This window comes from Myxocyprinus asiaticus, chromosome 18 (genome assembly GCF_019703515.2).
Source record: "Myxocyprinus asiaticus isolate MX2 ecotype Aquarium Trade chromosome 18, UBuf_Myxa_2, whole genome shotgun sequence".
Lineage (NCBI taxonomy): Eukaryota > Metazoa > Chordata > Actinopteri > Cypriniformes > Catostomidae > Myxocyprinus > Myxocyprinus asiaticus.
Window position 1 is genome coordinate 27,470,071 of NC_059361.1, and position 27,986 is coordinate 27,498,056.

Genomic DNA, 27,986 nt, shown 5'->3' on the forward strand with positions numbered 1-27,986 from the left:
TTTTTTATTTTTTATTTTTTTTACTCCTGTTAACATATTAAAGTTATACTTCTATTTTGAAATGTGTGAAGTTTGGTTTCTGTGACGACCATTTACATTTATGAATAATAAAAAAATCCATAAATCAACAATACATTTATAATATACCATGCTTTATGTTCAATTTTACTATCAAAATAAAACAAAACATACTCTTTCCTTAAATGCATATTAATACCCGTATTCATCTTTAAAAAATATTCTAAATCACACCAGAACATTTTTGAATAGATAGTCAAAAAAGAGGTGTACAATGCTTTCAATTTCAATGTTACAAGAAGCACATTTTAAATCAATATCTTTCCTAAATCTTGCAATAAATTGTTTAACAGGGTAAATCCTGTGAATAGTCTTAAACGAGATCTCACGAATCTTATTGGTCACACAATATCGTCTTGTAATTTTAAAGGTTTTTTCACAATTAATATTTTGAAATTGTGCATTCCAAAAACATTTGGCTGATGGAGCTGCACAATTTTGACAGATTTTCCTAAGATAGCTGTTATTATTGGTATTGAAACAATGTTATATTTTAATAATTCAATAAGTTCAAAAGGTATAGCATCAATCACAGTCATAAATTCCTTAAAAGATACTGGGAAGGTATATTTTCCAGAGAATTCAGAGTGTGTAAGTAAATTACCATTGCTGTTAAATAGTTGTGACACCAATAAAATATATTTTTTAAACCAAATGTCAAAAAAAAATAAATAAAATAAAATAAAAAATAATAATAATAATAATAATTTTTTCAAATGAAACATTTGTGAGGGGAAATGCTATGCTTATACATAATCATCCATGATAGTAAGACCTATTTATGGAAATTAGATCATTTAATGGGAAGTCTATTAAAGGAGGACACTCGGTATACTGCAGCCTTCAAAGGACGCGTCCTACCTAGAATGCAGCCTTCCAAAGGAGACACAGCCCCTATTCTTTTATATGGTATCCGTAAAACGGCGACTTACTGTCGTAACACGCTAGTTGACCGTTACGCTCTCTTCTATGATAGAGCCGCGGATGTTGTTTTCAAAGTAAATAAAATAATCTCTGATACAGCTGCTGAAGGAGTGACAATAAATTTGGCATCTTCCCTCTTTTGACTGTCGTAATCCACCGCTCTCTATGTTTTCCTCTTGTAGAAAATCGTGAAAACGTAAAAGTGGAGTTTTTCTTTTGCTGTTGGAGCAAACAGGTAAGCAAAAATTATAATTACTGTGCTCCCCCGTTCACCGCTATACAAGTTAACCCTGCAAAATATTCCTTGTGCTGTGATGTATACATGCAGTAAAAAAAATACAATAAAAACCCTGCAATAGCTTACTTCCGCATTCCAAACACGGAAATGTGAAAATGGTCCATTTGCGTCAAGCATAGGAACTTGTGCCTTAAGCAGATGTTGCATACGGAATTCTTTAACAAGGACACAAGACCGGACTAGGTAAATATATGGTTTCATTTCCATCTTGAGATAATTATTTATTCTTCTTCTATTGTTGGTCTTGATATGCAAAACAATAACTAAGGTTAGATAATGTTTATTAATCAATACGTTGTGTAAATAGCGCTTCTGACTGTTCAACTAACGAGTGCGATCATAAGCATGCATTCTCGTAATTCAGATCAGTATCAGGCCCTTCAGCTGTTCTGGATATAAATACTAAAGTAGTGTATGTTATAGCTGCTTAATGCAATGTTCCTTGGATATATACAAAATTAAGTAACCTTATGCAGTCATTGGCCTTACCAAGGTTCCATTATATGTGTGTTGCGTCTGTGTTTTTTTGAAGATTAATGGACTGTTGTCATATTATGCCATTCATTTCTGATATTTAATTTATTTATTATGCATAACCCACACTGGCAGTGAAAGTGTTGATAAATTATGCTTTGATTAGCTTTTTTTAAATATACACTGACGGCCAGAAGCTTGGAATATTGTACAGATTTTGCTGTTTCAGAAAGGAAATTGGTACTTTAATTCAGCAAAGTGGCATTCAGCTGATCACAGAGTATAGTCAGGACATTACTGATATAAAAACCAACACCATCACTATTTGAAAAAAGTCATTTTTGATCAAATCTAGACAGGCCCCATTTCCAGCAGCCATCACTCCAACACCTTATCCTTAAGTAATCATGCTAAATTGCTAATTTGATACTAGAAAATCACTTACCATTATATCAAACACAGCTGAAAGCTGTTTGGTTCGTTAAATGAAGCTTAAAATTGTCTTTGTTTTTGAGTTGCCACAGTATGCAATAGACTGGCAAGTCTTAAGGTCAATATTGGGTCAAAAATGGCAAAAAAGAAACAGCTTTCTCTAGAAACTCATCAGTCAATCACTGTTTTGAGGAATGAAGGCAATACAATGCTTGAAATTGCCAAAAAGCTGAAGATTTAATTCAAAGGTGTACACTACAGTCTTCAAAGACAAAGGACAACTGACTCTAACAAGGACAGAAGGAGATGTGGAAGGCCAGATGTACAACTAAACAAGAGGATAAGTACATCAGAGTCTCTAGTTTGAGAAATAGATGCCTCTCAGCTGACAGCTTCATTGAATTCTACCCGCTCAACACCAGTTTCATGTACAACAGTAAAGAGAAGACTCAGGGGTGCAGGCCTTATGGGAAGAATTGCAAAGAAAAAGCCACTTTTGAAACAAAAACAAAAAGAAAAGGTTACAGTGGGCAAAGAAACACAGACATTGGACAACAGATAATTGGAAAAGAGTGTTATGGATCTTAACCCCATTGAGCTTTTGTGGGATCAGCTAGACTGTAAGGTGCGTGAGAAGTGCACGACAAGACAGCCACATCTATGGCAAGTGCTACAGGAAGCGTGGGGTGAAATGTCACCTGAGTATCTGGACAAACTGACAGCTAGAATGCCAAGGATCTGCAAAGCTGTCATTGCTGCACGTGGAGGATTTTTTGATGAGAGCTCTTTGAAGTAGTTTAAGAAGTTCTGAATATTTGTTTCAAATTGTAATAGTAATAGTTCACATTATTAATGTGCTGACTATACATTGTGATCAGTTGAATGCCACTTTGGTGAATAAAAGTACCAATTTCTTTACATAAGAGTAAAATCTGTGCATTATTCCAAACTTTTGGCAGCCAGTGTGTAAATAATAAATATTATTGACTATATCAGGTTATTTTACCTTTAAATAGTTGATTTAATATTTTGAGGAAATGTCTTAATTTTTTTTAAAGGTTTGAAGCTTAGTAGTAAATGAGGGAAATACTGTAGGGTCAGTCTGTATTCTGTATCCGGGAGTTATCGTGTTAAATGTTTAAATCCACCACAAGGGGGTAGTGTTTACCTTTCTTTGTAGAAGCTATCAGTGGATCTGATTATTATTTTTTTGTTCACTCTATATTTTTCTTATATTGCTCAGTCAAAAAAATTATCTGTAAATCACTGTTGGTCCCATCAAATATCCAAGGACCTGGGACACAGAATATTTGTGACTTGCTCCATTATTTGAGCAGAAAAACATTTTGACCTTCACCATATTGATCTTCAGGTTTTTGATTAAGCTGCGTTTATCTCCTGAATTTATTTAGCATTATCTCCAATTTTCTGAACAGAATCTACTGCAGATGACTTCATGAACTGCTTGCCGTGTTTATCCTAATCAAATTGACACCACTTAGGTAAGTTAGATAAACATATTAAGTAATGACACTTAAAGTGTAGCAGCATCATTTTTGTTAACACGTATGTCTGGATGTGCTGTATAAAGTACTGATGAGTGTGCTGTGTAGGTTTTGCCATGGCAGATGGTGTGGACCTCACCCGAAAGTTTGTGTCAGAGTCTGAACTTGAAGAGAAGAGAAAGAAAAGACAAGAAGAATGGGAGAAGGTCCGCAAGCCAGATGATCCAGAGGGTAAGACACATTCCTTGCCATCATAGCACCAATCAGACGATGATTCACCCAAAAACTTCATTTACTCATCTTCATATTGTTCCAAACCTGTAAGACTTTCTTTGACCAATGGAACACAGAAGGAGATTTTAGGCAGAATGTTAGCCTCAGTCACCATTCACTTTCATTGCATCTTTTTTCCATGCAATGAAAGTGAATGGTGACTGATGGCATAAATGAAATTTTTTTGGGTGAACTTTTCCTGATAGACATTAGTTCTTCTTAGATGCATTTGCTAACTATTGATTTTGTGCATTCTGGCTCTACCACAGAGGTCCCAGATGAAGAGTATGACCCCCGATCTCTGTACGAAAGGCTACAAGAGCAGAAAGACAAGAAACAGGAGGAATATGATGAGCAGTTCAAATTCAGTAAATGTTCCTGCTTCTCCCCACCCATATTCAGCCCTTTATTTTTATCAAACACCAATATCTCTGATGACATGTACCACACAGTCTCAGGGGGCTTGCCTCTCCCGTCTATACGTGACCTCATTTTTGGGTTTATCTGTCACTGCTTTTGCACAAGTTTGTGCCTGCATGCGTATACAAGCACTGGTGTGTGTTAGGGATTATCAGCGGGTGTCTATGAGTGTGAACAGATGAGAGTGGTGGAGATCAAGAGCAGGTCTGTTCTTGAGGGTGCTGATGGGAGACTGGCATGATCTTAGCATTTGTGCTTCATCTCCGTATCCCTGGTGACAAACCCACTCTCAGTCTCCCTGGCGACCATTGCTTCTCCTATTTCTGTTGATTCCAAGGAATCTCTATAGAAGCTATATTACCAGAATAGTAGTTGGGAATCAAAAAGGGGAAGAACCGGGTTCTGTTTTTTTAATTTAAGTAGCTTGGCTCCGTTAACCCTTAAATGCATGGGAATTTCACCAAACTCTCTTACGTATTTGGGTCTTTAGAGACCATGCACATATATCTATCACAAATGGATCTACGAAATGCCCAGATAGTGTCAAATTTTCTAAATATTTTCAAGAAAATTAGAAAATAATAGAATAAAATGTATTTTGATGTTTATTTATTATATATATAAAAGAGACAATGCCACGAATCTAGAACAGGATTCATTATTTTCACACTGAAATTTCATGAGACGTTGCCAAACACTATATTGCGCTACATATAAAACATAAGATACACATAACACTTGGGCCTAATCTACACATTAACTACACATATGCTACACAAGTATTTTCTCAGGCACTTATAGAGTCTAAATAGGTGCACAGTTTACATAATTTCAGTAGTACACCCAAATGACAATAGCTATATCATACTGTTCATGTGTTACACTTGCTATAGTTTACTTCCATGTTGTTTCAAATAGCAATGTCAAATGTAAATCAAGTCAATCACTGAAACAACAGCACCACCTTGATTAAGAAATATCATATATAATATGTGTTTGTACATTCATATACTGATAATTCACCATTGTTGCACTGAAAATCAATGTGATAGTAATTATTTGTATGAATATAGTAATAATTTTTCTTGAAATAAACAAAGAAATAGATATGCTGTGATTAGTATATATATATATATATATATATATATATATATAATCATAAAAAACCGCAAAAGAAAAAAGGCACTATTACATACCTAGGGTCTCTAATGACCCTATTCACTTTGGGCACTCAAGTCATTATACAAAATGTTTTAGGATGTTTTGCAAATATTTTTTTATTATTATTGATTTATTTTTATATGTAAGAGAAAGATTAAGGAATACTAAAGATTTGTGGGCATATCTCCAAAAAATGGATGAGGTACAGGGGTGGAATGAGGTCCTGGGTCACTTAAGACCTGAGGTACTGTATGTGTTTAAGGGTGAACGGTTTTTGAACATCTTGATTTCCTGATTTGAGATACTATTACCTGATAAATAATAATTAATGGAATCCTTAAAGGCAAAGTTCCCCCCAAAATGAAAAGGTGGCCATTTACTCACCCTTTCGTTGTTCCATACCTGTTTGACTTTCTTCTTGGACCACAAAATGTGAATTTTTGAGGAATATCTTGAGCACTCTATTCCATATATTGAAAGTGGATGAGGACTAGGACTTTCAAGCTCCAAAATGAGAAAAGCACCTATAAAATCCTAAAAGTGTAATAAAAATGGTCCACAGAACCACTTCTTCACTATATTACAAGTCTTCTGCCATACTATAGTGATTGTGTGAGGAAAAGACCAAAATTTAAGTTATTTACTGACAATCTTGTCTTCTGATGTGTATGAGTAATATATGACTTTTGAATCATGCTCATGACTGAATTTTCATTTTTGTTGAACTATTCCTTTAAGGAACCAGGATTGTTAAATTCCTAACATATCCCATGCCTAAAACTGAAGGAGCGTGTGTTACCACTAAATGCACGCTTCAACTGTGTTGTTGTTTCTCCACAGAGAACATGGTTAAAGGTCTGGATGAAGACGAGAGCAGCTTTCTTGATGAGGTGTCACGGCAACAGTGTCTAATAGAGAAACGCAGGCGGGATGAAGAAGCTCAGGAGATAAAAGAATACAGGATATCCTTTTGCACCTCAGCATTCACACAATATTACTATCACACAGCTCTTGAAAAATTGACAGTGAGTTTTACTCTCCACCTGAGTCTGTCTCCACTTTCACCTTCGTTAAGCCAGCGGTGCAAGCCTCAGCTGTCAGTCACGGTGATGGCTGGTAAAAAGTAAAGAAGAGTTCTTATACCTTGTTAGTGTACGTGCTCTCAGACAAGACAGCCCCAAGAGAAGCCTGACGCACTCAATCCACCTCTGTTTCAATGGAAAGTCATGAATGCATGGCAAATGGGTGGAAGATGAAACAGGAAAGGGTAAAAAAACAAAAAATAGGCTCAAATTTGAGGTAGACTCCTTGTGTTCAGTTCAAGTAATTTTACTTTTGCCAGCAGAAACATTCAACAAACACAGAGCTCACTATCTCTGTAGAACAATCGCATAATTTGGTTATACAACCCCAATTCTAAAAAAGTTGGGACAGTATGAAAAATGCTAATTAAAACAAAAAGTAGTGATTTCTAAATTATATTCACCCTTTGTTAAATTGAAAACACTACAACTACATATTATATGATGTTTTACCTTGTGAATTTTTTTTTATTTATTTTTTTATGTACATAGGGGTGGGCAATATCGGTATATTGATAAACTGGTAGAAATTTGGGATTATCGTCTGTATCGCGGTAACGCAAAATTGAAACTGCCTGGCAAGAAATGTCAGCTTCGTTCTATTCACGTAACACGTACACGGTACACATTCTGTCGGAGAAATGGAGAAGGAAAGCGAGGCAGCTTCACATGAATCTGAGTGAATTGAAGAAACAGGGTTTTTCAGGTACTGACAATTTTTCAGCGGCCGCCCAAGCGAAATTTCGGACCGCCGAGGCAAATTCAGTGACATTCTTCTCGCATTCTAAATATGCATCTCATCTCACACACAGCTGTCACATGTGAGTCCACTCCAGCAGGCTTCCAGAGGAGAACGCAGAATGTGTGATCACTGGTGCTACTCAATCTGGTTCCCTTACGACTCTGTACACTTGACATTGTGTCAGTAAGCTGACGCATATGGGGAGTGTCCTTCTACATCACGGCAACGAGAAGACTCTCCACTCGCCTGCAGTTTTCCGCCAAACATTCACTCCGCCTGATTCCCCGCAGCGCTTTGGCAGGAGTTTTGTATCCTTATAAGCTATTGTGTATATGTTTGTGTGTGTGTGTGTGTGTGTGTGTGTGTGTGTGTATATATATATATATATATATATATATATATATAACTAAAAGTGTTTACGTCTTTTTTAAAGATGTCATTCCGTAAGAGTTTTCTTATGCGAGGGACACATCCCACTGTCAGATCAGCAAGAGAGCTGCATTCACTGTCTGGGCCACGCCCACACAGAGACAGCTCTCATAGAGACAGACTGCCCTTACTGTGAGGGCATGACTGTCAAGACGCTTCGCTCGCGATTCGCCCTCGTTCTGAGGGATGGTTCAGACTCATGCGCCCTCCCACCCGCCTCTTTTGTGACTCCCGAGGGATCACACGAGGAGGCACGGCGGGCCACGAGGTCGAGCAGGATGAATTTGAGGTGGGCCTCATGCCGACACATGCACTGTGAGCCCCTCAATCTCCATGTAGTGCGTCTATGCCGATACAGTATGTGTGTGACTAGCTTTGGCCCTCTGTAGGAGCATGCCGCCTCGTCACGTTCGGCAGTTCTGATGCTGGGGATGATGATGTTATGTCTCTCGCTGCATCTGGCAAGTGGTCAGTGGATGACGCTGCCGCCCCTTCCCCCAGCGAGGGCGAGGAGCATGCACGCGCCACTGAAAAGGAGATGCTGAAAGGACGCGTCCTTTCAAGGGCAGTCGAAGAGCTTGGTCTCGAGTAATCTCCAAAGAAACCTGAAAAATCTCGCCTTGATGAATGGTTCATGCTGTCCGGATGCTGTGACGTGACCGCATTCCGCAGATCTGTCCCGCTCTTCCCGGAAGTTCATAACGAATGGACAAAATCTATTCAGCTTGCTCGCACAGCGATTCCACTCTTCTCAATAAAGTGGACCACGGGGAAGATAGAAGTTATGCCCAACTACCCCCCTAAAGAGGCGGTAGCGGCACATCTCTGCCCGGCGAGTAGCAGGGCATGGAACTCGCACCCCGTTCATGTTTCTAAGCCGTGTTGACTAACGTCTGCACTGACTGGAAAAGCATACTCGGAGGCAGTCCAAACTGGTTCAGCACTCCACTTGATGATGCTACAAGTTTTCCAAGCTAAGCTCCTCAAACAAATGGATGAGCAAGGCTATAATCCAGAGATGTTCAAAGAGCTCCGCACTGCTAACTGCATATCAATTTAAAGTCCTTCATTTCAGTCTATCTCTAGCTCCCTGTACGTTTACGAAATGTATCGGTTCGGCGCTCGCCCCATTAAAATGAACGGTGTGCGTGTTTTGAATTACCTCAGTGATTGGTTACTACTAGCCAATCAGAGGCATTACTGAGTGAACACAGACTTGCTTCTTTGCCAAATGGAAAATCTAGTATAAATGTCAACTGGGCAAAAGCACACTTTTCCCCTGCCAGTAAATCTCCTTTTTAGGAGTTCATGTGTGTGCACCTCATGAACGAGTAAACTAATCATAAACTAAAACAACATTACCACTGAAGCCATTTAATTTTCATGCGCATCGCGGTGACTCGCCACTGTCTGGCTGCTCTAGCACCATGGACAGCTCCAGCTTTCTACCAACAGGTTGTTATGCTGGGTCAAGTTTTCAGAAGGAAAGTGTGAAACAGCCATGACTTGTCAACTGCCTGCTGACTGTCTTTCTAGCTTTGAGAGCTTTTCATTCCTATATTGTGAATCACCACATTCTAATTCGTTCGGACAACACAACAGTAGTGGAGTATATATGTCGCCATGACACGCTGGCCCACATATGGCCGGCGAAACGCAAGTATGTGTTTCCTCTGGTGCGCCTCCATTCTGTCATCAGCAAAGTCCGAGTGGACATGGAAACAGTTCTGTTAATTGCACCGAAATGGCCCAATCAGTCCTGGTTTTTGGAGATGGTAGAAATACCCATCCCCAGCCAGAGCTGCGAAGACTACACGTGTGGCCTTTGAGCGGAGCTCAGCGGATGAGCCAGAATTGGCTCGGTCGGTTATGAACACCATATTACAGGCTACTACGAGACACCGTCGACGAGATGCCTTTACGCAATGAAATGGAATGTGTTCACTAATTGGTGCTTTTCACATGGCAAAGACCCAGTGAACTGCCCCATATCTGAAATTCATACATTTCTTAAGAGCGATTGGACGAAGTCTCACTCTGTCTATGCGGTGATTATATCTGTGTATCACGCACCTGAAACCAGCACCTCTATAGGAAAGCATGATTTAAGCATAATTACTAGGGGGCAGCTAAATCCCCCTCGCCCGGCTACAGCCCTGACTTGGGACCAAACTTGGTCCTAAAAGTACTCGCGTGGCCTCCCTTCGAGCCGCTGGACTATGTTGAATTGCGTGTGCTTTCTCTTAAGACCGCATCACTGCTGGCTTTGTCCTCAGTAATACGGGTTGGTGATTTGCAAGCACTGTCAATTGACAATTCATGTCTGGAGTTTGGTCCGGGTCTTTCAAAACCACTGTCAAACCCAGAAAAGGCTATGCGCCTAAGGTTATAACCACACCCTTCAGAGCGCAGGTGGTTCACCTTCAAGACTTGTTCCCTCCCCCATTTAATTCAGATGAGGAACAGTCCTTGCATTTGTTATGCCGTTTGCGAGCGCTGCAAACATACGGTGAGTGCACCCGCTAGTTCAGACTGTCTGATCAACTCTTTGTGTGCTATGGAGGACACACGAAAGGATTGTCCGTCTCCAAGCAAAGACTTCCTCACTGAATCATTGATACGGTCACCCTGGCTTACGAGTCGCAGGGTGCGAATTGCCCAATTGGTGTTAAAGTACACTCGACTAGAGACGTGGCCTCTTCATGGGCATAGACGAACAGAGTGTCCTTACAAGACATATGTTTTGCAGCAGGATGGTCTTCTCAAAACACAACCTAGACATAACGTCTTTCTCAAAACAAGTCCTCTCTGTCTAGAGTACTTGCTATTTTATTGTCCAAATATATACTTATGCCCCTCTTTTTAAGTACGGACTCCCTGTCACTTTACACAACCGCCTGCATTTGGACCGTTGTGTTCCCAAAGGTACAGGCACTTTATTATAAATAAACTTCCTTTCCGACTGGATTCGTGAAGGGGTTAATACATACTATATGACCATAGTTCATATATATATATATATAATATTCTGAGTGTTCCCCTCCTGGCTGACCATAAGGGTCATTCACTTGTGGCATACTCCTGCCGGTTGCCTTCCCGCGGGACTGCGGCATCATGTTTCCTCTCTGGAAGTTTATGTTGTGTTGTGTGGCGTAATGGGATTGGCAGCACTACAAGACTCAAGAGTTCTTTGAGGTGCAAGCGATGCACTCTTTGTCCCTCAGTCAGAAAATTCTGAAGAAAGGTGTTTGCGCGCCCGCTTTTATAGCAGACAGCTTCACGCCTAAAAGGGCGGGGCTCAAACACCATAGCCAATTTTAGAATTGCCATTATTGTAGAGAGGTTTCAACTAGGTTGTGTAGAGGGACACTCCCCATATGCGTCAGCTTAGTGGCGTAATGTCTCGTTCCCTCGTCTCAGGGAACTAAGGTTACATATCCAAGATATTTCTCTCTAACGTGGCGCAACTTCAAAACTTGCATGACCCATTTGAATTCTACTGAGTTTTGAGTTTTTAACCTTAAAGCACTATGGAGGAAGTCAAACATCTCAAACAGCGAGTGAGCCTGACATTCTAATCAACACTGATGAGGAAAACAGCTAAAACAATGTGTCATGCGGCAAAAATTATGTGTCATCTGTCATGCAGGTTTTTTTAAACTACATCTCATCACCCTTAATAAAATGTAGTTCTAATTATGTTAGATATTAGAAAGAGCAAACCAGCTTTGCTTTCAGATATTCAAATATTGTCGACAGAGGTGACAAAGAGCTTAATGAAGTGTTTTTTTTATTTTTTTTTATCAAGGATAGGAAGGATATTTTTTACTTATTTCCTTTGTCGCATTGCTTTCAGAAGATGTCAAGTTTCTTGAGGAAAGATTTATTATAATAATACTAGTCAGCAACATCATTGTGGTGAGGTTGATTGCCACTTTTTGAGTACCACCAATTTATTATTATTATTACTCTGACTATGTTTGTCAAATTCAAAATAAAGAGAAAATTATATAAGAGGAAGTAGTTTTCATATATGAAGTATTTAATTAAATGGATTTTTCAAAACTAGGCATTAAAATATATGTATTTATTTAATTTATAAACCAATTTGTATTGTTTAAAAAAAATATATATATATATATATATATGTAACTATATCGTGATATATAACGTTATCGTGATATTAGTGATATCGTGATGTAAGATTTTGGCCATGACTATGCATGCCAGCCCCCAATTGGGCTAATCAGCTGAGGAGAGGGATAAGTGCAATGAGATGCGGCAGTCCGGGAGAGAGAGAGCTACAGGCAGCTGCCCTGTGTGTGTTTACGTTTGTATGTATTTGTGTTTAAGTTTATTAAAAACATTACTTTGATGCTTCGTCCAGTTCCCACCACCTCCTTTCCATTGAACCCTGTTACAAAGATATTATGAACATGGGCTTGGGATAACTTTAGTAAACCTATGTTTAATAAAGCCCTACATTAACACTGTCCAGAAGCGCTGCCGAATTCTCTGGGCTCGGTCTCATCTTAGATGGAAAGTAGAACAGTGAAACTGTGTTTTTTGGTCTGATGAGTCCACATTTCAATTAGTTTTTGAAAAACACAGCCGTCGTGTTTTCCAAGCCAAAGAGGAAAAGGACCATCCAAGCTGTTATCAGCGTCAGGTCCAAAAGCCAGTGTCTGTATGGGCCAGGGGTATGTCAGTGCCCATGGCATGGGTAACTCGCACATCTGTGAGGGCACCATTAATGCAGACAGATATGTACACATTTTGGAGCAGCATATACTGCCATCCAGCACAGTATCTTTTCCAGGGACATCCTGGAATTTTCAGCAGGACAACTTCAAACCACATACTAGCTGAATAAGCAGAGAGTGCGGCTGATTGGCCTGCCTGCAGTCTTGACCATCTCCAGTTGAGAATGTGTGGTGCATTATGAAGCGCACAATATGGCAACGAAGACCCTGTACAATTGTGCAGCTGAAGACTTGCATAATAGATGAATGGAGGAAAATTCCACTTTTTTAAGTGCATAAAATCTTAAGTGTTATTAGAAGAAATGGTGATGTTTCACAGTGGTAAACACTTAACTTTCTCAACTTTTGAGTGTGTTGCAATCATCTGATTTGAAATTACAGTACATTAAAAAAAAGAAAAAATGAAATTCACAAGGTAAAACATCATATAATGTTTAGTTGTAGTGCTTTCAATTTAGCAAAGGGTGAATATAATTTAGAAATCATTCCTTTTTGTTTTTATTGAAATTTTGCATACTGTCTAAACTTTTTTGGAATTGGGGTTGTATTACAGTTAAAAGCACAGATTAATTTTATTATCATGTCAGGATTTCGAATTTCTTCTAGACTTAATTTTGGGAAAATTTGGGGATGTCACACAGAAATTAAAGTTCTACCATCATTTTGCATTCGTGAAACACAAAAGATGATGTTTGGCAGAATGATAGCCTCAGTCACCATTCACTTTCATTGCATTTTTTTCATAGAATGAAAAAACATCTCTTTTCGTGTTGCACGAAAGAAAATAATATGAATTTGGATTGGAACAACATGAGGGTAAGTGATGACAACTTTAATTTCTGGGTGAACTATCCCTTTAAGACATCCCAAAATTTTCATTTTTGGATGAACTATTAATGTCACGCCATTTTAGTGTCATTATAGACTCCTCACTGTGTATGTAACCATTAGACAGTGCAGTTACAGATACAGTGGCCCTTAAAAGTATTTGGACCCTTAAAGGGAAAGTTCACCCAAAAATGAAAAAACTCATTTACTCACCCTCATGCCATCCCAGATGTGTATGACTTACTTTCTTCTGCTGAACAAAAATAAAGATTTTTAAAAGAATATATTAACTCTGTAGGTCCATACAATGCAAGTGAATGGTGACCAAACCTTATTTTGGTTTACTATAAATCTCCATTTTCACTTTCAGAATATGTTCTGCAGAAGACATAAAGTCATACACATCTGGGATGGCATGAGGGTGAGTAAATGATGAGATAATTTTCATTTTTGGGTGAACTGTCCCTTAAAAATGTATCAATTTAATTTAATAACAAATTATCAAACCAAGTGGCATTTATTTTAAGAAAGATTGCACAAGCATACTTTCAAAACTAATAATTTCCATTTTATTTTTATTCATTTTTTGGTTATCAGACATAAGTGGAACATAGTTAAAGAGATGAACTACATTTGTGGTTACTCTGCTGAGACACCCGTGTGAACTTGAAGGGAGCTGACTTCATGTTAAAAATTATCTCAAGATCTGTTATTTCAAAAATGTAAAGTGATGTCATCAAATGTGTAGAATGGCGCTATGCTTTTAACCATACCATTCAATAGATTTTTTTAAATCATGAAGCAGGTGACATGATCAGCAGTGCTCTTTCTCTTCTGCCAATCAGGTATGCCTGTAAATAGAAGGTTGGAGGATGCATTGTCATGGCAACTGAAACTTTTCTAAGGATTTGATAACTGCGTCTAAAAGCACCGCTGAGAGCTATGATCTGCTGCACAATACAGTAATGTGCCCTAATTCTGCTGAATTCGCCTCTCGTGGAAGCTCCAAAATGGTCTTACCTGTAAAGTGTCTCACCTTTTTAGGCCATTTGTTAGTGCTGAGCCCAAAAGGAAGTACTGTAGGTCTGCGGGTTTTATACAGTTGTGGCCAAAAATATTGGCATTCTTGGTAAATATGAGCAAAGAAGGCTGTGGAAAAAAAATCTACTTTGTTTATCCTTTTGATCTTTCATTAAAAAATAATCACAAAAATCTAACCTTTAATTGAAGTAAAACAATTGAAATGGGGGAAATCTCATTATTAAATAAATATTTTTCTCCAAAACGCATTGGCCATAATTATTGGCACCCTTTTATTCAATATGTTTTGCAACCTCCCTTTGCCAAGAAAACAGCTCTGAGTCTTCTCTTATAATGCCTAATGAGGTTGGAGAACACCTGGCAAGGGATCTGAGACCATTCCTCCATACAGAATCTCTACAGATCCTTCAAATTCAGAGTTCCATGTTGGTGGACTCTCCTCTTCAGTTCACCCCACAAAATTTCTATGGGGTTCAGGTCAGGGGACTGGGATGGCCATGGCAGAACCTTGATTTTGTGGTCAGTGAACCATTGTTGTGTTGATTTTGATGTTTGTTTTGGATCATTGTGCTGCTGGAAGATCCAACCAGGGCCCATTGTAAGCTTTCTGGCAGAGGCAGTCAGGTTTTGTTTTTTTTATCTGTTGGTATTTGATAGAGTACATGATGCCATGTATTCGAACAAGATGTCCAAGACCTCTGGCAGAAAAACAGCCCCACAACATTAAAGATCCAGCTCCACATTTAACCGTGGGCATTGGGTACTACTACATCTCTGTGTGCGCCAAACCCATCTCTGGTGTTTGCTGCCAAAAAGCTCTTTTTTTTGTTTCATCTGACAATAGAACCCAGTCGCATTTGAAGTTCCAGTAGTGTCTGGCAAACTGAAGATGCTTGAGTTTGTTGTTGGATGAGAGCAGAGACTTTTTTTTTTTTTTTTAGACTTTCTGACCTCAAGACCCAACTAATTTCTGCAATTCTTCAGATGTGATCCTAGGAGATTCTTTAGCCACTTGAACCATCCTCCTCACTGTGCGTGGAGACAACACACGTCCTTTTCCAGGCCGATTCTTGAGATCTCCAGTTGATTGGAACTTGTTAATTATTGCCCTGATGGTGGAAATGGGCATTTTCAATGCTTTGGCTATTTTCTTATAGCCACTTCCCATTTTGTGAAGCTCAACAACCTTTTGCCGCACATCAGAACTATATTCTTTAGTCTAACACACTGTGATTAATGATTAAGGAAATTTGGCCTGTGCGGTACCTCATTTATACCCCTGTGAAACAGGAAGTCATGGTTGAACAATTTCATGTTCCTAGTCACCCAGGTGCACTAAAAAATTTAAAATATAAATGGGAATTTACTTCAGATATATTTTACTCATAAGAATTTCTAGGGGTGCCAATAATTGTGGCCAACGTGTTTTAGAGAAAAATATTTATTTAATAATGAGATATTTCCCCTCTTTCAATTGTTTTACTTCAATTAAAGGTTAGATTTTTGTGAATTATTTGAATGAAAGATCAAAAGTATAAACAAAGTAGATTGTTTTTCACAGCCTTATTTGCTCATATTTACCAAGGGTGCCAATATTTTTTGACCACAACTGTAAGCCCTCTTTAAGTTGCTTCCTTGTCTGTAAATGGGTATTTACAGGTTGGTTTAAACTGTTTTTGTGCTTTTGTGGTAACCATCTGTTCCAGTTTGGTTTACATGCCCTCCCTAATGTTCTTTTGATATGGAAAGGAAGAACTGTTTATTACATTTGTTACCACAACTGTATTGGTCAAAATGTGATTACCATTGCAGTGTTGGAAAGTAGGTTGGGTTGCTGTGAATTTTCCACATGGTTTGGTTGTACCAAAGAGTGCCAGTGATGGTTTCCTTAACTGTTGAGCTTCACAGTGCTCTGCAGAAGCTGGCGAGCACAGAAAGCCAAAAGAAGGAGCCAGAAAAAAAAGCAGGACCTAAATCAACAGAACACAAGACCAGTCACCTGTCTCAGGCTCATCTGTTGGCTGGGGCAGTCAAACGACGCAGGTATTAAAAAGCAGTTAGTTACTCAAAATAGTTTGTTTTAGCAGAACTCACCCCAACATATGGTGTTTTATTAACAAAGTTTGGGAGGAGCAAGTTCATTTAATCCAAACAATCACACAGCCAGAGTAAGATTATATAAACAGCTGCTTTCCTCTACGTAGCATTGAGTGTTTGTGATCATCAGATTGCAACTCTGCTGCAAAGCGTTCGCCTTCATCAGAATAGCTCTTCTGTCTAAATCATCTCATCTCAACAGAAGCTGCCACAGCAGCTCATTCGTTTCACAGCATTGACTGCTACCACTTTAAGAACTTCTTTTACTCTATCATTCCTCCTAATCTCTATTCGCCGGAGCAGATATTTGCGTGAAGCTGCTTCCGCAACTGGCTGCTTCAACGCTGTACACATGTGAAACAGCTCTCTATGACTGCTCATATGTTCTCCTATCTAAATTTCCCACCCAGAGCAGGCGACTGCGTGAAGCTGCTTCCACAAACTGGCTGCTTCCACAAACTGGGTGCTTCGGCTCTGTATACATGTCAAACAGCTCTCTACGACCGCTTATATGTTCTCCTATCTAAATTTCCACCTGGAGCGGTTCATCGTGTAAGCCTGCCTCCGTGAACGGGCGCTGCTCCGGCTCATGCCTCAAGTTCTATTACAGCTTTATTTGAACGCGAGAGAAACAAAAGATTAACTGTTTAATTCAGTCATCATTCCAACACTTCCTAGCGTTTCAGTCTGGTTCTCCAGCACAGCTGATTCCTGACAGCCTCATTACCTCATCGCACAGATCGTTTAGGGCATGATCCATTCAGCGATTCTGTTGTCAACTTCTAACATAAATATCATGATTGTTCTCCCTTCAAAGTGCCCTTCGGAACACAGGGGCAATCATGCAACAGCGAACCCCTTCCAATTAACCGATACTCTAATTACAACTTCTTTTCAAACCACACAGATATTTTAACGCGAGTTCGCTCTGACCATTCCACAGCACACTGCAGTTATACGCTGCCTCTGTCCGAACAGATACGAGCCGAATTCACATATAAGTGTGGAACGCCAGGCAGTTCAAATATATGCAAATTTTAACATTAAGACAATGTGCATACAACGTGTTGTCTGCGCGTTGTTTGTGCATTGTCTACATGTTGTTTTCACGTTGTTTATGTGTGAAAAATCACCGTGTAAACAACGCATAGACGAAGTGCAAACAACACGTTAACAACGTGTGATCTCAGATGTCAATTTCACATACTTCTGAGACATTTGGCCACTTGTCCAGTCTGAACGGATGAGTGTCGTAAGTTCCCATTGGCTGCTGAGCACAAGGGTTAAACCCTTTCTGTAAGCCTAGGGGGGTTGCCTACCCACTCATAGACTCTATGCTATTTAACATGCTAAGGATCCTCTTATTTCTTTGTCCTTTTCTTCTTTTTGTGTACCCGATAAAAATAAAATATTTGGATTGCAGTTTTATGACTTAAATTATTTTCATCAAGATAAAATTGCCTCCTTTTCGATTAGAATGAGAGTTTGTAATTAGGTCAGGGCAGGGGTGTAGATTCTGGGGGGACCCACCCAAATAAACAAAGCAAGCAATTACAACTATGCCAATATTTATACCATTATCAATGGAAACATATAAATGCTTCACGCTGCATCCCCCCACCCCCCAATGGTCAAGCCAAATCTACGCCCTTGGGTCAGGTAGTAATTTGATTTGGCTTTCATGCCAGCAGATGTACGCTACTGTGTCAAAGTCCAAGGCCACCCTGAAAGTTCTTATTAAAACCATTTACCTGAGAAGTGTTTATCTAATTAGTTAAAACACTTTATAACATTTAAGTAAACACAAAGATACAAATAAAAGTGGCTTATTATTTCTAGAACCACACACACATACAGTAGTTTATATCTGTAATACCTGGAAATAGTCATGCAGAAAATAATGGACATGAAAGCTTTGAACTGTGCATTACAGATGCTCCACAATGATCACATAATAAGTAACATGGATTATAATTGAGTAGTAGCCTATTATACACTTCATAACATCCCAAATAAATTTTATGACTGCTTTTGTGACCGTTTATATAGCCTACTGGTTTAGCAATGTGACGGACTTGAAATGGCTTACTGACAGTATGAAAAGGCTAGGACTGAAAGATGGGACTGATGTGATTCCACTGCAAACTGCTCAAGCTAGGACTGGGCGATATGACAGTATATATCGTGGTGACAATATAAAGTGTCAATCGATAGAGATTTTGTTATCGTGTTATGTAAAAATATCCGTGCGGCTTTCAGTGGGCAGGAATGCTTAAAGTTATTGATGGGTTAGTGTGATGAAGAAACATGGATGAATGAGAAAATACAAAGCAGAACACACTTGATATTAAAAAGAGTTATTAAGAGCACAATAAGCCGTGAAAGAACTCAATTCGGTACTCGCACCGCTCAGGTGAACAGTCAAATACACACAAATTATGCCAAAATGCAGACCTTGGCAAGTATTTACGTAACCACAATTGGTTATGTCTTAAGTGAATGTAAACATTTGGGAAAAATCAGATGTGTGTCAGTATATTGGATCTGTGCATTAGGTCTTAAAGTGTAAATGCAGCCTAATACTGTACCTGCTGCTGTATGTGTCGTTAACAACAAAAGAAAAAGAGAAAATCACTCACCGCACTTGACTGAATAACTTTTGTAGCTTTAATAAGGATCAGTGTATATTAAATGAATGCAGTGAAGACTATGAAGTGTTTTTAGTTTTATTTATTTTGATTACTTTATTCATTTTCTGAATGCTTTCTTGAAGTTTGAAACACTTCCAGCACTGTTTTGTATCTTTGTTGGATCTGTGCATTAGGTCTTAATTTGTTTCTTTTGTTCTTATTTTATTACTGACTGTTTGACTTTTATAATTGCTTGAGAACTTCTTACATTAGTTAGGCTAATATTAATTTTTGCTGTGGTATCGAAATTGGTATCAAGCATTGTGAAATTTCACTAGTATCTAAAATTTTGGAATCGTAACAACCTTATTTCCTGCAAAAATAACTATATTGTGATATCATTATTGCGATATAAAATTACTCATATCATGAGATCTTGGCCATATCGCCCACTCCTAGCTCAAGCCTCCATGACTGAAAACAAATCACAGACAGCGGAATTTTATAAATGATTGAATATTATGAATGAATGAATGACTATTATTATACATTACAATAACAATAATATATCTGGTTAAAGGCTTAGTTGAGATGCCGGTGCTGGATGTTTAGCTATAGACTTGAAAAAGGCTATATGCAGATTATGCAGGGCAGACATTTTCATTCATTTGGCATATTTTGTATTTTATGCACATATAGGCTACAGCACGTTGTATTCAAATGTATTAATGTGGTTCAACAGTTTTGATTGCACCCTGACCCAAGATCTTGCACACTGTATCGGTCTTCCAAAAGGCCGTGCATGTAGCATAGCTGTGGTGGGTTAGTTTTCAAACGCACTTCCACCACCCGACATTGTTGCTTATTTATTAACTAATTATTAAATGAATGAAACATATATTGAAATTAAATTCAAAGTAATACAAAATGAAATCTACTTATAAGATTTGTTTTCCAACAAAATAACGTCAAATGAAGTGTCTGACCCACTCTACACCACCATATTCTTATGATGTATCTACCTTGCGCAGGTACTCCCACCCATGATCTACTACCACATAACAATAAACATCATAAAATAAACATAACACATTTAATTGAACTGAATATTAAAATATTACACCACTGAACTATAGGCCTATGTTTTTGTTTTTTGTTTAAATAATAATAATAATAATAATAATGGCTAAAACATGGTCTGATGGCTCCTTAATAGCAGCAGAATTCTCATTATTTAACAATAAAATCATGGGTCTGGCTATCAATCAGTTAACTTCAATTTAACTTATTAATGTTAATTTAAATGACCGTTGCCATTATAGATTTCAAACATCTGTGATTATAATAAAAATAAGTCAAGAATAGCTGCAGGAACCTTTTTTGTAAATGTTTTATAAAACAGCTACAAAACCTAGTTATGAGCGTTGAGATGACATGTAAGCCACTTTGCATCCACTGTCTAGTAATTGACACAGGTGTGTTTAACTGGTTAAGATGCCGATATTGTTTTTCGCTTTATTTATGAAGGACTTGATTTTCCTTTTCTTCTTTTGTAATACAGAAAATAGCAAGAAACATAAATTGAAAAAGCCTGTTCTGTGATTGAAAATAATTTGTCATGAAACTGCAATCCAAATATTTTATTTTTATAGGTGACACAAAAAAGGAAGAATAGAACAAAGAAATAAGAGGATCCATAGCATGTTAAATAGTGGTAGGATAGAGTCTATGAGTGGGTAGGCAACCCCCCCTATGTTTACAGAAATGGTTTAACCCTAGTGCTCAGCAGCCAGTGGGAACTTACGATACTCATCCGTTCAAACTGGACAAGTGGCCATATGGCTCAGAAGTATGTAAAATTGACATGTGAGATCACGCATTGTTAACGTTTTGTTTGCGCATCGTCTACGTGTTGTTTACATGGTGTTTTTCACACGTAAACAATGTGTAAACAACACGTAGGCAATGCGGAGACAACATGTTGATTTCGCATTGTCTACGTGTTAAAATTCACGTATATTTGAACTGCCTGGCCTTCCATACGCAAGAGGCGGATCATGCGTCGCATCCCAACTCATTCATAGTCATTCTTCAGACTCGCCTTGCCTCATCTCAGCATTCGAGCTCACCTCGCCGCGCAGCAAACGGTGCTCTTATAGTATCTATTAAATCCAGCTCTCAGGCACAAACTCCTACGATTTCATACGTCCTCATCAAACGAGATGAGTCACCCCGTGCCAATAATATAGAGTTATGAAATGACTCGCATTACGTTGGAAAACAATCTACAAAGCTCCAAAACCTACGCCTAAGTTATACACATCAGACTACAGTATTTATCTGGGCACTCAGTTTCAGGTGCCTTCTAATTTTATGACAAACCAAGTTTAAATGATGTCGTTCGTATGCACACACAAGCATGTTTCCTGCCATTGTCTTACACATGTTCCCGACATTTAATCTAGCAACTATTATGTTCAGGCGTCCACAGATGCTACGTTTACCATGTTACCATGTTTTGTATTGGCTCAACACATCCCTAAGCAGTACAAATGTGTTGTCCAGGTGCCGCAACTGCAGAGTCTTTCGGGCTGTGCTACTAAACTGGCCACTACACTGCAAACAGTGCAATGCACCGTCCAAGCACCGCAACTGTGGTGTCTTTAGGGCCATACGACAAACTCCCACTACACAGCAAACCGCGCAAACGCACCGTCCAAGCGCCACCACTGTTCATGTGCCACAACCGCAGCACGTCTTTCAGACCATGCGTCTCCGCCTCCATGGCTCCGTAACCCATATTATGCAACTCATACCAAATGAACCGTCACCCACCTAGCAACTGACAACAATAGGGATGTTTCAGGTCTTCCCTAAACAGTTCATCATAAGCCTGCATCTCCGCATCAGTCAATTTAATTCGAACATAGCCTACCATATGCCCTCTAATCAAATGCCGTGCTCAACCCATTTGTACCGCAGAGTGAGTTCTTGCTTATTTGCAGCGTAAACTTTTCACACGAAAACATGGGCTCTTGAGTCCACGCTTGAGGATTCATCCCGTTCATCCTATCATCGAATGCTGTGCAGGCCCACGCCTGCGGATCCAGCCGCTCGCAGCTTCGAGTGAGCTCAGTAAAATTAAGCATAAACATTCTCACACGAATCATATGCTCTCCCATTTAACGCTGTGCAGTCCCATGCCCGAGCATTCAGCGTGTTCATATCACAAATGCCCACGCAAGCACGTATCCTGACATTGCCTCGCATATGTTCCAGACACCTTAGTTTTTCCACGCAACCGATTCTCTCTGCCAACATCCATCCCTCTACCCCTTCCTATCCATGGGCCTCTGGAGGGGATTCCCACATGAGGCTGCCTCCGCTGGAGAACCCTGCTCCAGGCCCATTCCCCTCTTCACTTTATACCCCTCCCTTCTACCATTTTAACCTCCTACTCCGTAACCATTCCCTGCACGAAGCTGCCTCCGCAAGCAAACTTCCACTACACCGCAAGCAGCTGTCCAAGTGCCACAACTGCAGCATCTTTTGGGCTGTGCGACCAAACCTCCTACTGCACTGCAAGCAACGCAAATATATTGTTCATGTACTGCAACCGTGGCATCTTTAGGGCCATACGACAAACTCCAAATACACGGCAAGGAGCGCAAACACACTGTCCAAGCGCTGCAACTGTTCATGTGCCACAACCTCGGTACGTCTTTCAGACCATGCGTCTCAGCCCCCATGGCTCCGTAACCCATACTATGCTACTCATACTAAACGAACCATCACCACCTAATAATTGACAATCGGGCCACTTTAGGTCTTCCCTAAACAGTCCGCCACAAGCCAGCATCTCCGCATCAATCAATTTCAGTCAAATATCACCTACTATATGCCCTCAGTTGAACGCCGCGCTTGACGACTCAACCCATTCGTATCGCAGAGTGAGTTCTTGCTTGTATGCAGCGTGAACTGTTCACATGAAAACACAGGCTCTTCCTGTTAATGCCGTGTGATCCCGTGCTCAAGGATTCAGCCCTTTTTGCATAGGGAGTTTCCTTAAATGCATCATATCACTTTCACAAGAATCTAGTGTCCTTCCGTTGTATGCCATGCGGTCCCACGCCTATGGATTCAGCTAATTGGAGCTCTGAGCAAGCCTAGTATAATACAGCTAAAATATTCTCACATGAATTGCACGCTCTCCCATTGAACGCTGTGCGGTCCCACACCTGAGGATTCAGCCCGTTCATATCGCAAACGCGCATGCAAGCATTTACCCTGACATTGCCTCTAACGAGGGCATTTATTTTCATTTTCAATCTGCCAACTCCCATCCAGCCCTTCCAAATGTTAGCACACTATCTCCATTACAGAGGATCCCACTTAAATCCGGCATCTCAAAATACTCGAGGCATTCCTTCCCTATTGGCACCGAAACCGCAACCCAAAGGCCTGCCCGAGCACCAAATCCTCTCACTAGGCTGGTGGTCATCTGACACATCAAAGTTACATACGTACAAACCATCTCCAAATCAAGAAAGCGCACCTTGCCCTAATAAAATAAAAAGGGGGAAGGACCCGCTCTCTTTACCTTGTCCATATTTTGTGGGCCTTCCCATTTCGGATGCTGAGAGTCCACCCTGGCCGGCCCAGAAGCCCTCTCATTCATACTGCTGCAAAGGCCCTCCCACTTACATTCAAAGGCTGTCCCATTCAAATCACAGTGAGGGTCCTCCCGTTTGGATGCTACAAGAGTCCACCTCGGCCGGCCCGGAAGCGCTCCGGTCCGTACTGCTTAGAGGGCCCTCCACCATACATATATCCAAGGGCTGTCCCATTCAAAATGCAGGAGGGTCCTCCTGTTTGGATGCTGCGAGGGTCCATCCCAGCAAGCCCGGAAGCCCTCCTGTCCATTCCGCTGCAAATGCCCTCCCACACATACATCAAGGGCTCTCCCATTCAAATCACAGTGGGGGTCCTCACTCACGTTTATTTGTATTGTGGGCTCTCACATTCAATTGCAGGATGGGCTCGTCCGCTCTAGCGGCAGCCGAGCCCCACACACGTGGGGTTAGCCCATTCGCTACGCAGGCCCCTCCCGTATAACTAATTGCATCTGGAGGGACGCTTAAGGTCTGGTCCGGCAGCTCAGGTTCTTCCACTCCTGGGACAGACCTGCCCGATCAGGGGGCGGCCCCCCTTGCTCGGGCGTGGCGAAGCCCTCCAGTTGCAATTATAACAGCTCTCCACAAGAGCTAATTTCTATGCGGCCACAACCGCCACTTTCTTTCAGTGTTTCAGCCTAATTTCTCTCTCTAATTCCATCCTATCCTGTACCTATTGGATTCCTATCCCCCAAACAGACCCTAGCGTGAGGCTTCCTCTGCAAGCGGCTCCGTTTGTTCTATCTTCTTTGGCACCTCTGCCCATCTGGCACACAAGGCTAAGCTAGCGCCTCCCTTCCCTTCCAGTACGTTGTTTCAGGTTCCATTCATTTGGGGGGGAGATATTGTCATTAAAATCAATCTGTTCCTCTTATTTCTTCCTACACATCACTTCTGCGCCTCACTAGGCTATGATGCAAGCGACTTGCTGTTCCGTTTCTTGGCTTCTTTTGGGAGGCATTCGAGCTCAGGTCAAGTCTCGAGCCTTGAGCCCTCTGCCAGGGACAGCAAGCCACATATGTTTACAATATCCTCACTGCAGCATTACATTAACTTGTGAACAACTGAAATGGCGTTCACACATAAGTGATTAAATCGCTGGAGGCCACACCTCATATTGATTGACTGCTATTCTAAATATTGAATGGGACACATCGCCCTCAGTTTTTATGGTGGTAATGGCCCTGTGTAGAGTAATACCTGTAGAAAAAAAAGAGGTTGCAGTCCCTTTATTTGTTGTTTTCATTCTTTGTGGTTTATTTTTTGTCTTTTTACAGCTTGTCTCTGTCCTCAGAAGGAAGTAAAAAGCTGAAAGTGGAAGAGACAGTTGCCGGCAATGGCAGTCAAACAGGTGGGCAAGTTGCAAGAGTAGTCTAATACTATAAACTAGACATGCATTATGTAATCTTGTGATTTTCATATAATAATTAGAGATCTGTTATTACTTTTCATATTGCTCTAATTGCTTTCAAAATGTACCAGAACATTATAGTTAGTAATATATATATATATATATATATTACTAAGAACTGTTAGAAGCATCAGAGCCAGGGTATAACTTACTTTGATGTTGTTTAGAAATGTAATTTAAGAGACATTTGGGGTTAAAAGTTAAGCTTAAGTTTGTAAAAACCCTTGTGCCATAGACTTCTGTTGTAAGTACAATACTATCAACAGACAAAATTATTTCTGTTGTAATCGACAGCATGCCTCAGATGTTGTTAATAGAACTTTTTTTTTTTTACCCAGAATATCTCTTTAATAAAATAAAATACATAAACCTAGTGTATAGGGTTCCCAAGGTCTTGGGTAAAACCTGGAAAAATCAGGGAATTTAAATTTGGAAATTCCAGTCGGGGCCTGGGTAGCTCAGTGAGTATTGATGCTGACTACTACCCCTGGAGGCGTGAGTTCGAATCCAGGGCATGCTGAGTGACTTCAGCCAGGTCTCCTAAGCAACCAAATTGGCCCGGTTGCTAGGGAGGGTAGAGTCACATGGGGTAACCTCCTCGTGGTCGCAATTAGGGGTTCTCGCTCTCAATGGGGCGCGTGGCGAGTTGTGCGTGGATCGCGGAGAGTAGCATGAGCCTCACGTGCTGTGAGTCTCCGCGGTGTCATGCACAGCGAGCCACGTGATAAGATGCGTGGATTGACTGTCTCAGAAGCGGAGGCAACTGAGACTTGTCCTCCGCCACCCGGATTGAGGTGAGTAACCATGCCACCACGAGGACCTACTAAGTGGGAATTGGGCATTCCAAATTGGGAGAAATTAAAAATTGGAAATTCCAGGCCTAAAAAAAAAAAAAAACGTAAAAAGTTGTGGAAGTGTCTTATTCTAGTTATGATCAGCTCTTAAATACGTCAATAGCTAGAAAGTGGTTGTGGTGAATGCAACCTCTTAAATAAATAAAAAATACTTATCTAGTCATCAACAGTGTTGGGTAAGTTACTAAAAAAAAAGTAATCCACTAAATTACTAACTACTTTAAAATTATAATCAGATTTTTTGATTACTTTATTGAAAAAGTAAATCACATTACTAATTACTTTTAAGTTACTTTCTTGTCACAAATATTTTTTTTTCCACTCAACAAATTCAAAATAATGTCTATTTTCTCCTTGTTCATTGTCGCACACCCTTCAGCTGTCACAGAAATGCAAACAGATGTACATGTATGAATTCCATTTTAATTGTATTATTATATTGTAAATTAAATTTTTTTTATTAAATTATATAATTAAATTAAATTATATTTGTAACCCAAATATTGTATTTAAAATTAATTACTTTCATTGAAAGTCAGTAGCTGTAATCTTATTACAAGAATTTAAAATGTAATGCATTACACTACTTTGTGCCTAAAAGTAATTAGATGACAGTAACTAATTACTTTGTAATCCAATTACACCCAACACTGGTTATCACGAATGACTGGAAAAGTCATGAAGCAGAAAGGGCAACCCTGAGTGTAATCTTTACTTTTAGAAATTCAGAAAAAATAAATGTCATATTGATGGGCATTTTTCAGTATTAACTTGTGTTAGAAAACTTAGTTGTGTAGAGACTGTGTCGCTCTATGTGTGTGTATGTGTGTATTGTGTTCCCAGAGCAGGAGGCGGGTGAGCCCAAATCCCTTGGTGCGGGTGTGACTTGCTCGGGCGTTCTCCACCTGCCCTCCGCTGCTGTATGTGTGGGCATCCTGCCAGGGCTCGGAGCTTACTCAGGCAGCAGCGATTCAGAGTCCAGCAGCGACAGTGAAGGTAGCGTGGACGAGATTGGCTCTCCCATAAAGCGCCACAGGCTCTTCAGATAGACACATTTACAAATCACACTCACTCTCACTCTCTCCCTTAACACCTGTGCTGCCCAAGGCTCGGGCTCCGCCCCCTTGCCTACTCGGCGGTGTGGAGCACAAATCAGTAACTAAAATGATTTAGCTCCTTAAGTATCTCTAATTTCAGCTCAATGTTGTGTGTTTAAAGTTAGGATTAGTCTGTTTAATTTTTTGTTTGATGTTTATTAAAGGCGTTGTAATTTTAACTTGAATTGTGGTTGTTGTTGATGTGTTATACTCTCAAAACATGACAATTCCCCCATCCTCCTCATATTACGTTCCATACAGTTTAAACCCCTGGCAGCTTAACCTGGTGACGCACCTACCCACCTGCCCCTGCGTCTTCTACAGAGCTAGTGGCCAAGGGGACAATGACTGACTGACTGACATCCGAGGATCAAGAAGGCTGCTAAATGAAACATTTAGTCAAAATCTCTGATATCATCACAAGACAAATCAGACATATTGTGGGCAGTGCTTGTTTGAAGATGTTTAAACGTCTTGGAGTTTTAAGTTTCTTTGACTTTTTATTTTATAAAAATGAAATGCTGCAATGCGAAATGCTGGAACTTTGCCCTTTAAGGACATAAAATGTGTGTGTGACATTTCGCTGGAATGAAAATGAGAATGAAGTGAGAATAAAAAAAAAGTTAAAAAAAAAGATGTTTCTCATGTAGTTTCTCGTTGTGCTTTTCTTTATCAATATCATTTCATATCAAAGTCAACGTGAATTGGTATTCATAACCTGTCTACCTACAACAATGCTTAAATAGCTGTTTGGCTCGAGGATAATATTTTCCC

At 39.9% G+C, this 27,986-nt stretch overlaps 1 protein-coding gene across 1 annotated transcript; it reads left to right on the top strand.

Annotated features, from left to right (window-relative positions):
- Positions 1–27,847, top strand: LOC127456061 (PSME3-interacting protein-like). The gene is made up of 8 exons (XM_051724364.1): positions 1–1,237; positions 3,643–3,708; positions 3,820–3,942; positions 4,254–4,352; positions 6,406–6,527; positions 16,357–16,493; positions 25,128–25,201; positions 26,959–27,847. Exons 3-8 carry the CDS (start codon positions 3,828–3,830, stop codon positions 27,162–27,164), a joined length of 753 nt encoding a protein of 250 aa, XP_051580324.1. The 5' UTR covers positions 1–1,237; positions 3,643–3,708; positions 3,820–3,827; the 3' UTR covers positions 27,165–27,847.
- Positions 27,848–27,986: the final 139 nt, after the last annotated feature.

Excerpts from the sequence above, each read along its gene's own strand:
- LOC127456061 (XM_051724364.1), top strand. The coding sequence starts at position 3,828 with ATGGCAGATGGTGTGGACCTCACCCGAAAGTTTGTGTCAGAGTCTGAA. Across the intron at positions 16,494-25,127 it reads GGGGCAGTCAAACGACGCAG|CTTGTCTCTGTCCTCAGAAG; the intron begins GTATTAAAAAGC and ends GTCTTTTTACAG. Across the intron at positions 25,202-26,958 it reads CGGCAATGGCAGTCAAACAG|AGCAGGAGGCGGGTGAGCCC; the intron begins GTGGGCAAGTTG and ends TTGTGTTCCCAG.